Source organism: Syngnathoides biaculeatus, chromosome 19 (genome assembly GCF_019802595.1).
Source record: "Syngnathoides biaculeatus isolate LvHL_M chromosome 19, ASM1980259v1, whole genome shotgun sequence".
In the NCBI taxonomy this organism is placed as follows: Eukaryota; Metazoa; Chordata; class Actinopteri; order Syngnathiformes; family Syngnathidae; genus Syngnathoides; species Syngnathoides biaculeatus.
Window position 1 is genome coordinate 11,603,057 of NC_084658.1, and position 17,323 is coordinate 11,620,379.

The 17,323-nt window shown below is 43.3% G+C and overlaps 1 protein-coding gene and 1 long non-coding RNA gene across 4 annotated transcripts; one reads left to right on the forward strand and one right to left on the reverse strand.

Annotated features, from left to right (window-relative positions):
- The first annotated feature begins 326 nt into the window (after positions 1 to 326).
- On the forward strand, positions 327 to 1,361 carry LOC133492738 (uncharacterized). Its single transcript, XR_009792732.1, has 3 exons — positions 327 to 450; positions 1,026 to 1,122; positions 1,222 to 1,361. It is a non-coding gene; the product is annotated as an uncharacterized LOC133492738 (long non-coding RNA).
- plcd1a (phospholipase C, delta 1a) lies at positions 672 to 16,676 on the reverse strand. 3 transcript variants are annotated; one of them, XM_061805341.1, is made up of 15 exons: positions 16,282 to 16,676; positions 10,598 to 10,756; positions 7,554 to 7,782; positions 7,355 to 7,484; positions 6,974 to 7,202; positions 6,695 to 6,896; positions 6,228 to 6,372; positions 5,576 to 5,728; positions 4,084 to 4,233; positions 3,767 to 3,923; positions 2,902 to 3,018; positions 2,652 to 2,830; positions 1,445 to 1,580; positions 1,208 to 1,357; positions 672 to 1,113 (listed from the first exon to the last, which is right to left on the reverse strand). In XM_061805341.1, exons 1-15 carry the CDS (start codon positions 16,310 to 16,312, stop codon positions 1,022 to 1,024), a joined length of 2,259 nt encoding a protein of 752 aa, XP_061661325.1. In that variant the 5' UTR covers positions 16,313 to 16,676; the 3' UTR covers positions 672 to 1,021. The 3 variants fall into 3 exon arrangements, with proteins under 3 accessions (XP_061661325.1, XP_061661322.1, XP_061661324.1); XM_061805338.1 differs by lacking the exon at positions 16,282 to 16,676 and adding an exon at positions 14,004 to 14,378; XM_061805340.1 differs by lacking the exon at positions 16,282 to 16,676 and adding an exon at positions 10,868 to 11,213.
- Between the last annotated feature and the right edge of the window lie 647 nt (positions 16,677 to 17,323).

A 17,323-nucleotide genomic window follows, 5' to 3' on the forward strand; every position in this document is an offset into this window, starting at 1 on the left:
GAAGCGAAGCAAGGCAGAAGATCAGGAGCTTCCAAAATGTATATAGTCATTAAAAAAAAACAAAAAAAAAAACAGGGCAAGCGACGTATGTAATAAAATTAAAACATGAATCATTAAAGTCCCCCCCCCAAAAAAAAAAAAAATAAAATAACTTTGGGAATAAAGTTCACTTCGAAAGGAACCATGACATGACCACACTAACACAGCTAACAGTCACATCAGGAAACCAGGGAGCTAAATACAAGCTAGCTAACAGGATAACGAGGCACACCTGGACAAGCCACGAGTGCCTGGAAGAAGCTGATTGGTAGACACGGACAGGGCTAACGAGACCAGGTGAAAACAAATACCTAGCGAGCAAGACAAAGACAGAAATGGGAGATAAAGAAAACATGAAACAAAACTCAACACAGATCGCGACAGAATGTTGAATTTTGCGTCTCCAAACAGGTAAGCAGAGCTGCGTTGAGTTTTGTTGTCAGCTCCTGCAAACAATTGATTGCTCAGTGAAATGTCGCGTCAGTGAAAATGCAACACCTTGCTGATGCTTTTATTTGAGAAGTACAAAAAAAAACAAAAAAAAAAAAAAAACAAATACAAATGCATTGTTTGAATTATCAATAGGATCATTTTCTTCAATTATCATTCGGGTTTTAATACAGAGTTGATTATTTGACATAACAGCCCCCCCCCCCCCCAAAAAAAAAAAAAATGAGGCTGTGTGTGTTAGGATGACCAAAAATTAATGGCAACGTTATGTTTGGTGATTTTAAGTCTAGTCATGGACAATCAGATCATATATTTCAGCAAAAATATAAGAAAAAAAGCCTTTAGTGTAGCATGTTAAAAAAGTACATCCATATAAATTAAATAAGCTCTGCCTCAATATTCACCTTTGCGACCTGAAGTTGTTGCCCCCCCGGTGGGATGATTTGAATACTTTCTTTCCTTGTTCATCTCGGCTGTGTTACGATGCGAATATTGGAGAAAAATAACAAGTACGAGCGTTAAATGCTTCACTCTAGTGGGCGTCCAGGAGCATGACGTGGACGAAGAGGCCGGCCGCCGAGATGACGTCGCCGTTTTTGTTCAGGAGGGGAACGTGGCGATAACCTGGGAAAAGTATAAATAAAAAAAAAAATGTATCAAATTTTGTACTTTTATCCAAAAGCGGATGAAATTTTTGCGCAAGACGCTCGTAACCGACCGTTCTGCACGCAGGCGAGCGGCAGGCAGTACTGGCCGACGTGATCGTTGGGCGACGTGGCGTCGTAGTCCTCCACCACCAGTCGCAAAATGGCCAGCTCGGGCACGTAGATGTCGAACTGGAAACGCTCGTTCCACATGGGGTTGAACCCTGACCCCCGGGAAAGACAGAACGCGATACGTCACACAAGAGCCTTTTTCGTCTCGGCGTGTTTGCGCAAGCCTTTGAGCAATTCACCGTTGTTTTCGATGTGGTGCGTCTCCTTGCTGGCGTTGTCTGCCCGCACGCCGTACACCTCCACCCTCACCAGGGGGTCCACGATGGATTTCTGCTTGTCGACGTTGAGTTTGGGCAACTGCTGGGCCGAGATCACCTACGGGGCATCCCATAATACAACAATTACTAAACAGAAACATTTTCATGTAAAATATTTTTTCCCATTGTATTTCCCCCAGTATTATGGAATATATTTTTTTTAATTCTCACATGAAATGTTATTTTTTTTATTGATTCTAATTAGATTTTTGATGTGAAATTCCAACATTAAAAAAAAAAATTTTTTTTTTTTTTTTTTTTTTTTATTTCTTCAATGTTTTCAGGCTCCAGACGATAGTTAAGAATTGCATCAATGTACATTTTTCTTCCAAAGAATGAAAAACGTTTATTTTATTTTAGGAGGGGAAAAAAATGTTCATATGCACGGTGGATCAACTTGATGCTCTCTCTCTCCTAATATAACAAGATTTTTAATGTTTTTAAAATCAACTATTAAAAAAGTGAATCATATAAAAATCTTTATATTTTAAGACAATATAATTGTTTTTTCTGGATGAGTGTTTTTTACAACAAGAACTTTTTCCATTAGAAACGTTTTTATGTAAAATATTTTTCCCATTGTATTTCCCCCTCCCCAGGATTGTGAAATATTTTTTTAAAAATTGTCTCGTGAAATTTTAATTTTCTCATTTGATTCTAATTAGATTTTAGTTGAAAGTCTAACTTTTTTTTTAATGTTTGTTTCAATTTCTTTCAAAGAATGAAAAGCTTTATTTTTTAAAATTTTACTTTAGGAGGAAAAAAAATGTGGGTGTAGCGGCACAGTGGGTCAGGTGGAAAGCGTTGGCCTCACAGTTCTGAGGACCCGGGTTCAATCCTGGACCCGCCTGTGTGGCGTTTGCGTGTTCTCCCCGTGCCTGCGTTGGGTTTTCTCCGGTTTCCTCTAACATCCCAAAAAACATTTATTTGGACACTCCAAATTGGTGTGATCGCGAGTCGAGCTGTTTGTCTCTATGTGCCCTGCGATTGGCAGGCGACCAGTTCAGGGTGTACCCCCGCCTCCTGCCCGTTGACAGCCGGGATAGGGTCCAGCACTCCCCGTGACCCTCGTGAGGATAAGCGGCCAGGAAAATGGATGGAAAATGTGCGTGTGTACAAAACGGCTCACCATGACATGGAGGGTCTTCTTTTTGAGCCAGGGTCCATCAGAAAGGACGTTGGGGTCGAACTGAGAGTTGGGGTCTCTTTGGAATTCCGGCTTGAGGATGTAGCCGCACATGGCGTTGGGTAGGAAGCGGCCCTGGTTGATGTGCATCTCTTTGGTGGGGGTCTGGAAGTTGAGGGCCACTGCCGGTGCAAAGGTAAACGTTGTTTGGATGAAATTGGAATAGCGAGGAAAGGGGGGTGGGGGTGCGTACCTATTTGGCAACCGGCGTTCCACATCGGCACCGGGTTGTAGTTGGAGGAGTCGGTTCTGGAGCCGCCCGGGTAGATCCGGCTCAGCTTGTCCACGTTGTGGTGGATGAAGGCGGTGGCTGCAAAGTTTGGTTACAACGCACTCGTTCAAACGGGACGCACAATAAAGTGAAAAATTCCTTTTTTTTTTATTTTATTTTTTTTCAATTTTAAAAAAACATTTTTAGTCCTGTTTTTTTTTTTTTTTGTAAAATTACACTTTCATTGAAAATATCAGAACTGTGCATTTTCAAACCCTAATCTTCCATAATAATCTTATAAACTAAATTATTTCTCTATTACTGGCATTATTCTTCCTCTTAAAATTTTGACACCGTTTCCCTAATATATATATAAAAATGATCTTGAAAAGAAACTTTAAAAAAACAATTTTAGGGATAATACATTTTCTACCAATGTTATAAAATATTGAAATTTAAAATGCCAAACCGTGATTATTTTTTTCCCCTTCTACTGCATGCATTTTCATGTATAAAATTATCTTTGACTGCAACAAAATCCTCATAAAATTCTGCCATTCCCCATATAATTCAAACCTTGTATTATCACATTCTTCTCTTTAAAGTCCTTTCAAGTATTTCAAAAGTGACGCGGGCGTTAGCACGGATTAGCAGTGATTCTCATTATTTCTGACCGAGCACGTACTCAGATATTATAATATCTGCACGTAAAACGATGACTGTAATTTGACGGCTTAGTGACGAAGCGGCGCCCCATCTTCCAAAACCACAATCCAGAGAACTGTTTAAAAAAAAAAAAAAAAAATACATAAACGAAAAAGCATGACGGTTCCTCCCCGGTGGTCACCTGAGTTCTCGGCCAGGTTGAAGGCTTTGCTCTCCTTGAAGGAGGACATCTCGTAGAAGTCCAGCTTGTCCCTGGCGTGTTCGAAACCGTTGAAGTGGACGCTCTTGCAGTAGACGACCACGTCCGACAGCTCCCTGGCCAGCGTGATCTTTGATTTCTGAAGGGAAAGTTAAGAAAATTTAAGATTTTTGTTTTTTTTCCCCTTCTGGTGCAAATTGCTCCACCCCCTCCCCATACTTCCTCTAATTTATTGAGATGACATTCCTGAATAAATTTACGTTTGTACGTTTTCAACGGCTGACGATGATTTCGCACACCTTTTGTGGAGGTTTTTGTCCATTCTCTTGGTCGGCCGCCTCGTCCTCTTCGGACACGGTGCCCTCCGAGACCCCGTTGTTGTTGTTGTTGAATGAGGCGTCCAGTTTGTTCAGCCGCTTCCCCTTGACCAGGAACTTCCCTTTCAGCTCCTGCGGAATGCAAAAACCCGTTGGAGAACGGTGCTCTAAAACGGCGGTTCCCAAATCGGGTCTCCTGGTCCCGCAGAGGTACAGGAACCTTGACTTCCAGATGGTTTTTGAAAGGCCACCCGACTCCGCCGTTAGCACCGAGGTTACAGTGATGGAAATAAGTATTTGAACACCCTGCTATATGGCAAGTTCTCCCAATTAAATATCATGTAGGGGGCTGGAATTTTCAGCGTCGGTGCATGTCCACTGTTAGAGGGCTAAGCTAAAAAGAAAAATCTATAAATCACAATGTATAATTTTTTAAAAAAAGATTTGTGTGATACAACTAATTAATGAACAATCTGCTCATCAAATGACTGCGATTCTTCAGGGTCTGCTGCTGCCCCTTAGCAATCGAGCAGTCTTATTTCGAGACATAGAAACCAATGCCTTAAAGAAGTTACTTTTTAGAAGAACGTTGAGGAATATTGAGGGCTTACGGCCATGCTACCCTGAGAAGTCCCGGTCTCGTCTGATCTCAGAAGCTGAGCGGGTTTGGCCTTGATTAGTACATGGATGGGAGATCGCCTGGGAATACCCGGTGCTGGAAACTTCTCTCCTCGGGGTTGCGTCAGGAAGGGAATCCGGCGTAAAACTGTGCTAAACAAATATATGTCATCTAAGATGGCATGCTGTGGCGACCCCTAATGGGACAAGCCGAAAGGAAAAGAAGAGCTGCAAGTAAGTATTTGAACACCTGTCTATCAGCTCGAATTCTGACTCTCAAAGACCTGTTAGAGGGATTTTGGCCCACTCCTCCACACAGATCTTCTCTAGATCAGACAGGTTTCTGGGCTGTCGCTGATAAACACTAAGTTTCATCTCCCTCCAAAGATTTTCTATTGGGTTTAGGTCTGGAGACTGGCTAGGCCACGCCAGAACCTTGATATGCTTCTTACGGAGCCACTCCTTGGTCTTCCTGGCTCTGTGCTTCGGGTCATTGTCGTGTTGAAAGACCCATCGTCAATGCTCTGTGTTCAAATACTTATTTTCTTCACAGTAAGTCATGCGCACACGGTGAGATTTTGCCTTTTGAAGTGAAAAATATGAAATGTTAGTTATTTGTCTGAAAGCTTTTTGAGGCAGAAAACTCACTGAAAATTTTCTCGAATGACATTTTCCTCAGCTGATGGTGCCAGTGTGAGGCAGACTTCGGCTAAATTAAACTTTGTCAATAAATAATCGCTTGATGGATCAGAAAAGTCATAAATTTGTCAAGAATTTTTTCATAACTGGCTCCTCTGTGTTCACAGCTGCTAATGGAGCGTCTCAAATTGGGGGGGGGGAAAGGCCACACACTAACCTCTGGCGAGGGAAAGGTGGTGGGCACGACGTTCCCGAGAGGCTTCGTGACCAAAGCGTCCCCCAGGATGGAGATTATGTAGTGGGCCATGAGCTTCTGCTGGCCCACGCTGCAGTGGTTCTCCAAGGACAGAATGACCGGGTAGTCCGACGTCTGGGTGAAGAAGTGGGTGCTACTTTAGCATCCCTGGCAGAAAACCCTAGAACTGCTACAATTTCTTAACCAGGTAAGACCAAACGTATTTAAAACTATTCAAAGCAGTATTTACTGTATGGATGGAGTAATAGTCAGGAAATGCTTCTGGCGTTACTTCCAAATACTCAAAGCAGGTTTGACTGTATCCGTTGTGGTACTTTTCCAGTTTGAGAGATGTTTTTGGGCGTTACTTCTAACTGTTAGGATACTCAAGTGTTTTGTGGAACTTTCAACTATGAGAACTGATGTTCACTGTTGGTTAGGTTTAACGTGATTATATGTGTCAGTGCTGCATGAGTAGGATTATCAGGAATATGCAGCAATTTAAGTACTATAATAATAATAATAATAATAATCCCTCCACTGCCATTGACGGCTTTAGATGTCAAATATCCGTGTGAACTGGGAAGTCTGCCAGTGATTAAAACTCAAGTCCGGTGACGGCGATGGCGTGCACCCTGAAGGCGTAATCTTTAATGGCCTTGATGACGTCCTTGAAGAGGATTTTGGAGGTGAGCGTGTAGCCGTGGTAGATGACGGGCTCTCCGTTGGCGCCGTCCCAACAGTCCAGCTCCACGCAGCGGCAACTCTTCATTAAAGCTCTGAATTTGAAAACGAAACGTTACTTCCAGTCGAGGCCCAGTGCGCTACGCCTCGGTACATCAGTGGCGACTACTCTGCAGTAAATATAGGCACCAGGTCGCACTTCGATTTAAATCCCAAACACTTTGCAGCCTTACTTCAAATAAATGCCCAGTAGTCTGCGATGGAGTCACTAAATTGCTAAAAAAAACAAGTCCCTCGGCATACATCAGATAAAAAAAAAAAACAAGTACTGAGTAAATAAACAACCCTCAACCTTGGTTCAGATAAATGCCTCCTAGTATTCTCTCCAGTTACTCAAAGTACGCCCTGTTTCCTTACCTGATGTAGGCCTCAGTGCTGCTGGGTCCTTTCAGCTGGTCTTTGGTCAGATACGTGTTATGCGAGGAGGAAATGTAGTAATGGTTGAGAGGCTGCGTCATGTCTTGGTAAATGTTCTTATAGGCAGGGTTGAAGATGTTGCAGTCTTCGTGCTGAAGGTACATCTGGAAGCCGTCTTTGGTCATGTGCTTGTTCTGTTTGGCTGAAGGGGAAAAAGACGGTAAGGAAGACAAATACCCCAACTGTGGTTTCTGTTCAGTTTTCCTGCCGTGCGCCAACCCGTTTCGTTCCTCTCGTATTTTTCGATCAGTCTGAGAGCGTCCGACATGGTCGCGTCCTCCCTCTGCTCATTCAGCAGGAAGTTGAGCAGGTCCCGAACGCTCAGCTGACCATCCGTTTCGGCGTAGTTCCCGTAGATCACGTCTATCTCCTCTCGGTGGGTCAGCAGCTCGTAAAAAGTCTTGATCTCAGAGTCTTCCAGGTAGCCAGAGTTGGACTGGTCACATTTCTACGAGTCATTGTGGATTAGCTAGATGTTGTCTTTTGAGCTAAACGCTAACAAAGGCACTGACCAATATTTCCAACCTAAACCCAACTGGAATAAATTTTAACAAAGAAAAGACCCTGGTACCAAACGAAGGGTCTCCCAGCGGTGCCCACCTTAAAAAGTTCTTCGGCGTACGTGTCGTCCACCTCGATGTTGACGTGACGCAGGAAGCTCTTCAGCTCCTTCAGGTTCATTTTGTTGTCTTTGTTCTTGTCCGCTTTGCGCATGCAGTCGATGATCCAGCTGGGGATGGGATGCAAGGATCTGCTTTGCACTTGAACTCTCTAACTTAAGACGTTTTGCCAAGGATACTGCTCGCTCTTCTGCTGCCGGCTGAGGTTGCGCATGTTGCTCATGACTTTCTCAAAGCCTTTCACCCACTGATTGGCCTCCTCCTGGTCCCCAGCCATCAGGTCCAAAACCTTCTTGCGGCCCTTGAAGACGATGGAGAAGCAGCGGTCTTCGTCGCCCGGCTCGGTGTGTTTGTTGAGGCCCTCGGACTGGCGGCCATTGCGCACCGAGTCGATGTCGTCGATGGAGACTGTGTGAAGAAAGGCAAGAGATTGTGGCAAAGATTCTTTTTTTGGGGGGGGGGGGGGTGCTTAAAGATGAGCGTCATGGCGCACTGCACACATCGATCCCTCTAAAGACAGTCAAGAGTCTCAGTCACAAAACCAGAAGTTAATAAAACATAAGCCTTCTTATCATTCAAGATGGCGCGTGACAACCTGCCGAGGCCGCAAACAAAAATATGGCCCAGGTCTGACAGAACTGTGGATTTGACTTCCTTCCTCAAACCGGACAAATGTGCCGCGGGTCCAGTGCGGTCTGCCAGGAACTGGTGGTCTAATCTATCAACAGGAAGCAGTTTCTGGCTACTTTCACTGCTTTGACCTTCGGTTCAAACGGCACTTAATTTAAAAAAAAAGTTGTTGTTCACCAGTAAATGTGGGGAAGGAAAAGCATTATGTATGCCATGAGTTAATAACATGGCTCAGTGTTTTTGAATCTGGCTCACTGATTTATGAGCGTAGGGTCCTAAAATACATTTTGCATTCATCTATATTTTTAACCTTATTATGGTTACAAAACAAAGTTCTTTAAATATCTTCTGAATTGATTTTCTCCAAATTATTTAAATTGGTAACTGGATTAGAATTACATTATTTCTAACAAACTTATGATTTCATTATCAAAATAAACTTTTTAAATACAGTCCTAATTATGCAATACATATTACGCAATTTATTTCACAAAATTGATTTCGTTTTTATTCATTTTCTTTGGACTGATTCACGACATCACTGGTGAATAGATTTGTAAATGATAAAAACAATAATACAAAGCTATTCCACAATTGCCATTTTAAAATCTATTTTGGATTAAATAATTGGCCAATTAGTTATAATTACTTTTATACAGAATAATACAAATGAGAACCAATTAGTGTATTAAAATGCAATTTTATCCCACATGTATTTTTTTTCTTTTTAAAAAAATTCTGTTAAATTTTATTTTTTAATGTATTTTATTAAATAGTTTAATTGGATTATTGTAAATGATAAAATGGTGAAATAATTAACTTGGTTGTTTCACGTTGATGATGAAAAATGAACATTTTTAAAAATTAAAAATTTTCTGCACACACAAGTGAATTCTCCTCTTTACCTGAACTCCTGATGACCTGCACCATCGGTTTTATTTTGGCCCTTGAGCACAAAATGTTGCCCACCTCTACTTGAAAGCGTCTTTCTTGCTCTGCTACCACGGAAACACCATCCAACAAACGGCCTCCTTAACGAAGATGTTCCAAACGGGGTTACGCAACGGCAGCAGTAAACAATCCCGCCCCCGACGGTTGCGCTCGTGAAGCGACCCCTCGAGACATCGACTTGCGCTCGAGCGGAGCGTGAAAATTCCAGCGCATTCCAAGGGGGAGATTTGATTACCCGCCCAATCCGCTGCCCTCATGTGAACCTCTCAAACGCAGACAACAACAACAGCAGATGACATTAGCGACGATTTAAAACAAACAAAAACAAACAAACAAACATTTTCTTCCATCTGGGTGAAGCCTCAGCTCAGCTGTTGCTGTCACAAAAACAGCAAACAATGAGTTTCCGGTCTTAGATTTGACTTTTTTTTTTTTTTTTTTTTTTTGGCATCTCATGACAACTTGGTGCCAAGGAACTATGTCAAAGTCAGTTGCGGCGTTTTATTTCGTGCTTGCTTGGCATATTGATACCAAGGAACAGTGTTGAAATATGTTGAGGAGCTTCATTTAGCCTGTTGCCGATTGTCTTTTGGAAAATGGGCAATTTGTGACATTTTAGGGGCATCAATTTTTATTTTTTTTTATTTTTATTTTTTTTTCCAATTCATGGCAGGACGTGAATAGTGCAGGAACACTTTATTCAATTTATGTCGAAGTGATTTGATTAAAATAAAAAAATAGATATACTTGTAATGGCTGTAAAAAGTGAATAATAATTGCAATTTTCGTAGAGATTTTCAGAAATCTACATGAGGGAGGGCGTCACGGTGGATCAGCTGGTAAAAGCATTGGCCTCACAATTCTGACGTCCTGCGTTCAATTCCGGACCCGCCTGTGTGGCGTTTGCATGTTCTCCCCGTGACTGCGTGGGTTTTCTACCGGGCACTCCGGTTTCCTCCCACATCCCAAAAACATGCAACATTAATTGGACACTCTAAATTGCCCCTCGGTGTGATTGTGAGTACGGCTGTTGTCTGTCTGCAAGTGCCCTGCGATTGGCTGGCAACCAGTTCAAGGTGTGCCCCGCCTCCTGCCCGTTGACAGCTGGGATAGGCTCCAGCACTCCCCGCGACCCTTGTGAGGATGAGCGGCAAAGATAATGGATGGATGCGTGAGGTAGACTCATGATCTGCCTAAGTGGGCCACGATGTGAGAAGGACTGAGTTTGACGCATGTGGTCTCATAAAAGTCTTTGTTCTGGACAGAATCCGTGCGGAGGCAACACGAAAGGGCAAACTTGAAAGTGGGGGGGGGGAGATTGGAGGGTGGGGTGGTTGGTTGGGGGGGGGGTGAAAACCACCCAAAAAAGCTGGGCGGTGTACTCTGTTCTCAGCGGACTTGAAGAGGAGCATTTGTGCAACGCTTGGGAATTTGGATGGAAAAATCTGCATCTGGAGGCGGGGAAATATGCAAGGGAAAGTCAGCGGTAAAATATTTGCCCTGTCCCACATGAAGGAGAACCAGATTCAAACAAACACGCGACACGCTCACAAAGTCAGATCTCGTCACACGATTAGCGGCGCGTTCGAGGGTCGCGGAACCGCCCGCGATCAAGTTCTGGAAGGTGGACTGTGGCACTCACACGTCTGCTTGCGCTTGAAAAGCTTTTCGGACTCGTGCCAGACGGTCTTGCAGTCCTCCTGCAGCCGGTAGAAGCGGATCTTCCGCCAGGATCGGGACCGAACTTTTGTCAGCCTGCCGCCGGCCAGCAGGAACTCCAGATCGGGGTCTCCGTCCAAACCTGGGGGGGGGGGGGGGGTCAAAGGGGAGAAAACATCCAGATTATGACTAACATACAATGAATCCTTCCCTGTTATCAGTCTATTTAACTATCACTGTCGTTCTCCAGTACCATGCCGAACTGAATCATTTCTTGGTTCCCCCCCCACCAAAAAAAAAAAACCCACATCACAACAGTCACATGGCATCCACTTAGTTCTCCATTCGGCAAAATGCGCTTTGAATATGGAATCGGCGAAAAGCAGCGGCTTATGATCAAAGCGCTGAACTCAGCGATTACGAAAGGGCGCGAGAGGCGTCTGCCAAAGTTGAGTCTACGCGGTGGTTGTTTTATTTTTATTTATTTATTTATTTATTTTTTCCGGAAAGAAAGTAAATGAAGAATCATGCGCTTTCAATCTGACAAAGGCCTCGTCCGTTTAAGATGCGTCTTGACTTTTTCTTCTGCATTTTGGAATTGAAACTTTCAAAATGAACCATGAGACTTTCATTTCTTTTTTTTTTTTTTTTTTTTTTTTTTTTTTTAGCTGAGGCGGGCATTCCAGAGCAACTCGGAAAATGTGACTGGACTCCACAGTCTGCTTGCCGAAAGATGTTCAATCACATGTAGGGATCCCTTATACGGGGAAGAAAATAAGTATTTGAACACCTGTCTGTCAGCTAGAATTCTGACCCTCAAAGAGCTGTTAGTCCGCCTTTAAAAGTCCACCTGCACTCCACGTTTTCTCCTTAATCAGATGCTCCTGTGGAAAGTCGTTAGCTGCATAAAGACACTTGTCCACCCTATACAATCAGTAAGACTCAGACTTGTAACATGGCCAAGACCAAAGATCTGTCCAAAGACACCAGAGACAAAATCGTACAACTCCACACGGCTGGTAAGAGCTACGGAGAAATTGCCAACCAGCTTGGTTGGAAAAAAGGTCCACTGTTGGAGCAATCATCAGAAAATGGAAGAAGCTAAATATGACGGTCAATCTCAATCGGAGTGGAGCCCCATGCAAGATATCACCTCGTGGGGTCTCAATAATCCTAAAAAATGTGAGGAATCAGCCCGGGATTACACGACAGGACTTGGTCAATGACCCGAAAAGAGCTGGGACCACAGTTTCCAAGGGTGAATGTCGGTAATGCACTAAGATGTCATGGTTTGAAATCATGCAATGCACGGAAGGTTCCCCTGCTGAAACCAGCACATGTTAAGGCCCGTCTTAAGTCTGCTAATGACCAGAGGAGTCATGAAAGAAAGTTTTGTGGTCAGATGAGACCAAAATTTGACTTTTTGGTCATAATTCCACTAACCGTGTTTGGAAGAAGACAAATGATGAATTCCATCCCAAGAACACCGTCCCTACTGTGAAGCATGGGGGTGGTAGCATCATGCTTTGGGGGTGATTTTCTGCACATGGGACAGGACGACTGCACTGTATTAAGGAGAGGATGACTGCGGCCGTGTATTGTGAGATTTTGCAGAACAACCTCAACCAACAAAAAAGACAAATTTGTGACTTTTCTGATCCCTGAAGCGATTATTTATTGACAGTTTAATTTTATTGAAGTCTGCCTCACACGGGTACCATCAGCTGAGCAACAAGTCATCCGAGAAAATTTTCAGCGAGTTTTCTGCCTCACAAACACAAATATCTAACATTTAATATTTTTCCACCTGACAAAGCAAAATCTCTGTGTGCGCGCAATTTACAGTAAAGAAAATAAGTATTTGAACACAGTCAGAGCATTGAAGATGGGTCGTGGCTGGGTCTTTCGACGTGACAATAACCCGAAGCACACAGCCAGGAAAACCGAGGACTGGCTCTGTCAGAAGCACATCAAGGTTCTGGCGTGGCCTTGCTAGTCTCCAGACCTTAAACCGAATAGAAAATCTTTGGAGGGAGCTGAAACTCTGTGTTTCTCAGCGACAGCTCAGAAAACTGTTTGATCTAGAGAAGATCTGTGTGGAAGAGTGGGCCAAAGTCCCTCTTGTAGTGTGTGGAAACCCAGTGAACAACTCCAGGAAACGTTTGACCTCTGTAATTGCAAACAAAGGCTACTGCACCAAATATTTACATGGGTTTTCTCAGGTCTTCAAATACTTATTTGCAGCTGTATCACGCAAATTGTTTTTTAAAAAAAAAAATCATACATTGTGATTTCTGGATTTTTCTTTTTAGATTATCTCTCTCACAGTGTACATGCACCTCCGATGAAAATTTCAGACCCCTCCATGATTTCTAAGTTGGAGAACTTGCACTATAGCAGGGTGTTCAAATACTTATTTTCTTCACTGTAGCCCATAAAAGAGCCGTGGTCTCAACGTAAACATCACTGGACGGCCTGGTTAACATTTTAGACCCTTTTCTGGTGTCCATTCTTTGTTTTTTTTTTTTTTTTTACACCCCTTTTTAGGGTCACAGGTGAACTGGAGTCTTGAGTTTTGCCGACTGTTAATCATGCTAAAATGTTAATTAAAACCCAGCACGGATTTGTTGATTAATTTACGTACGCTTTCCCATGTTTTTAAATTATGGAGATCAACTTCTTTAGTTTTTAAGTTTCAGGTGGCACCAAAAGCAGAAGACGGCGTTAAGGCACGATAATTTCTCAATGTGACTAAAATCACTCATGTTAGCATGTTGCGGTTAGAATGTCAAAATTTAGTCGGAAGAGTGATCAAATATCGCCCACATTAGTGGAAAACTGACATTTTCTTGTTCCTATTTTGAAAACAACATTTGTAGAAAGATCAAACATGAAGGGCGAGTAAATGATGGTTATTAATGCTGAAATGTTATTTAAAAACTGCTCTACAGAGCTGAAGATGGCGACAGTTCAAACCCAGATTAATTTGACTTTCATATCATTTCCCGTGTTTTGAAACGAATGCAAATATAAAGTTTTTCAGGTGGATGTGCAGCAGGTATTCCCAAATTGTACTCAGCATTGACATAAAGTCGTGTGCGGGCTTTGTGAATAGTCTTAAAGACGCAGTGTCGACTCTGTTGAGGTCTTTTTTTTGTAAACTCCAAAAGAAAAGAATTCGTCGCTCCGGGCAATGTGGACAACGCCTTTAAGAAAACGGAGCCAAAAACTTAAAAATAATTTAAAAAAATAATAATAAGAGACACTTGTTCAGCTTTGCGTTACTTTAAAAGTCGTGCATTGCAAACATAGTTGCAGAGCTCCTGGTTGGAAGGTGATAAGGTGGCGGTGGCCGACCGGGAGGAGGTGGAGGTGGGGCGGTCACTCACCGATACGTTTCCCGTTCTCCTGGGCCACTTTCCTTCTGTGCTCCTGGAGAGCTTTTTCCTCCGACGGACTCCTTTTTGGCTTTTTTTTCCAGCAAGACATTGGACGAGAAATGTGTACCCGCAAGGAGTTTTTGGGGGGAATTGAAAAAAACAAAACATAAAAAAAAAACAAAACAAACAAACAAACTCTGAGCGCAAGTAAAGGAGTAAAGATCACGTCAAAGAGGCGCACGTCGGGGCTCCGTCACTGGGCGGGTCCGAGCCTTGGTCTGATTGCTGTGATTTTGAGGCACCGAATAACTCCAAAAGGAAAGGAAAACGTTTCATAATCCGGGGCCATTTTCGAAGTCCGACACGCGCCGGCAAGATTGCGGCGGTGTCGCGCAGGAGCGTCAACAAAGGCGTCACGTGACCTAAGAGCAGAAGCCCACTCGCGACGACGAGCGGTCGACTGACGGGCTCGAATATTTCACCAATACCACAATACAATACACGTAATATCCTAATACGCAATTATCATCCAAATTGCCTCAATTACAAAGTATGACTCGTGCAGTGAGTTGACACGTCTGCACAGTCCATATGATATATATATTTTGCTTTAAGGATTGTCACTGATTTTCTATATTCTATAAATATATTTACAGTGTGTGTGTATATATATATATATATTTCTAAAGGCTCCAATTTGTCACCTCGCTGATAATAGTAATTTACTGCGTTGTTATTGTTGTTGTAACATAATAATAACAATAGTGCAATTTTAAAGAGGAAATGCTTATTTTATTTTGTGTGTGGGGGGGTGGAAATCACTCGGGTGTTGAAAAAAATATATAGATTTATAATTACTATTCCTGACCTCCATTAGACTTTCAAAACTTTTTAATTGCGTGGAAACAAACTTTAAAACAATTTAAATGCACAATTATTATGCCAGACCAGTGGATATTTCAATCACGCACATCTTTGGAAGGGGACTATTAATAATAGTGAATAATAAGTGTTGTGTATCCCTTTTTTTTTTTTCGTTTGTTTTTGTGCAAATATAATCACGTTAGGCGGCACGATGGATCAGCTGGTGAAGCGTTGGCCTCACATTTTCGATCCCCGGGCCCCGCCTGTGTGGAGTTTACATGTTCTCCCCGGTCGGTGCCTGCGTGGGTTTTCTCCGGGCACTCCGGTTTCCTCCCACATCCCAAAAAAAACATGAATTGGACACTCTAAATTGCCCCGAGGTGTGATTGCGAGTGCTGCTGTTTTGTCTCCATGTGCCCTGCGACTGCTTGGCAACCAGTTCCGGGTGTACCCTGCCTCCTGCCCGTTGACAGCTGGGCTCCAGCACTCTCTGCAACCCTTGTGAGGATATGTGGCAAAGAAAATGGTTGGATGGAAGTAGATGATGGCTTTGAATTGGGAATCTATCTTGGAAATGGGGAAAATTAAGAGTGGGTGTGTCCACTGAATGCCCCATACTCCACTTTCATATACAATATTGTACTGTATGCTGTATGTGCAGCACATGCCTACACACACTGACATGGTGGCTGGATTATTCCGCGCCGTGACAACGAGGCACTCTATAATCTCACTACAGGGGACTCTCTGTCGTGAAGCTGTATTCCGGAGTGTAACTTTAGCCAGCTAGCTAAGAGCATGTCGCAATTGCGCTGCAGAACTACCAAAGGCGCTCAAGTTCTTGATATGTACTGTTGTGGTTTATCCAGCCATCCATTTTCTTCGCCGCTTATCCTCACAAGGGTCTCGGGGAGTGCTGGAGCCTATCCCAGCTGTCAACGGGCAGGAGGCGGGGTACTCCCTGAACTGGCTGCCATCCAATCGCAGGGCACATCGACAAACCACAGTCGCACTCACAATCACACCTAGGGGCAATTTAGAGTGTCTGATTCATGTTTCATGTTTTTTGGGATGTGGGATGAAACCGGAGTGTCCGGTGGAAATCCACACAGGAACAGGGAGAACATGCAAACTGTTAATCTGGAAAACTGAAATGGTGGAAAAACACTGAAACTACATTTTACAATTGAGTACTCAGTAGCTCACAGTCTCTCCATGTTTTCATAATTTCCCAAATTTACTAAAAAGTAATACTATACTGCTATAACACTCCCCCAAAATCCTGACCCAAGAGTGCAAATACGTGGGCCCGCGACCCACATATTTCTCACCCCGCTCTCTGGTAAATGTATGAGTGCATGAGAAATATTAGATCACATATTGAAATGGGCATTAAACGCGTGCGTCACCCATCGCAACTCACAGTGTCTCCCGGCAGTGCCGTTGGCCTCCATTCCGCCCTGGGTCTGAGTCCGCTGGGGCGGGGGGGCAAAAATCCGCGATTCCGTCCACCTCCTCCCGAATCCTGATCGGAAAAGTCGCGTGTTTGTGTTGTCCTGTAGGGTGTTGACTTGCCCCCCTCCCCTCTCTGTCTCTCTCTACTCTCTGAAGCGCAGTGTGCAGCTACCAAGAGCCCCGTCCGCTCTATGTGGGCCGGATTCAGTCCACACCCTCTATACTGCCGTGCCGGTCTAACAAGTACTTTTCATGCGTGCGGGAAGGGGAGCTCTTAGGAATTCAACCCATCTCATCACAGTGAAATAACTCTCAAAATGCAGCACATTATGTATTGAATGTGCAATAGTGGGCTTCTGTGATGTGTTGTGAGGCCTTCAGGGACCTGAAATGGGCGCGTGATGAGGGATTTTTCTATTAATACCTTCTTCTTTTTCCGGGGGGTTGCACAACATGGAACCTTTTTAAAAAGGGTGGGGCATAGGCCGAGGCAGGAAAATTTTTGACGCAGTGATCTTAAAGGGGACTTGTGGAAATTTGTAAATGGGGCAGCACGGCGCCCTAGTGGTTGGCACGACTGCCTCGCAACTCTGAGGTTCAGGGTTTGAAATTCAAGGCGACCTCCTCGAGCAAGTTTTCTGCGGGTAATCTGGCTTCATACCACATTCCAAACAACATGCAAGTTGATTGACAGAAGGTTCAACGTTCCCTATCTCCTCTAGGTGATTGATATCTGAAAATGCTTACATAGTTATTTATTTTTTTGCATGAAGGAAAGTTATACTGGCTAAAATATGCAATTATTTCTTTACACTTTTTCTCCTCACACATCCCCCGGGAGGGCACTATTATTAAAAGTCTCATTCTTTTGGGAAAATGCTCACATTTAGCCCTTTTATTGTATGAAAAAAAATCAAAGAGGAATGCTACAATTAGCGCATTATGTTAATTGTGTTTTATTTAACCTAATTATTTTGTGTAAATAAAAATTACCACAGCAGACTCAGCCT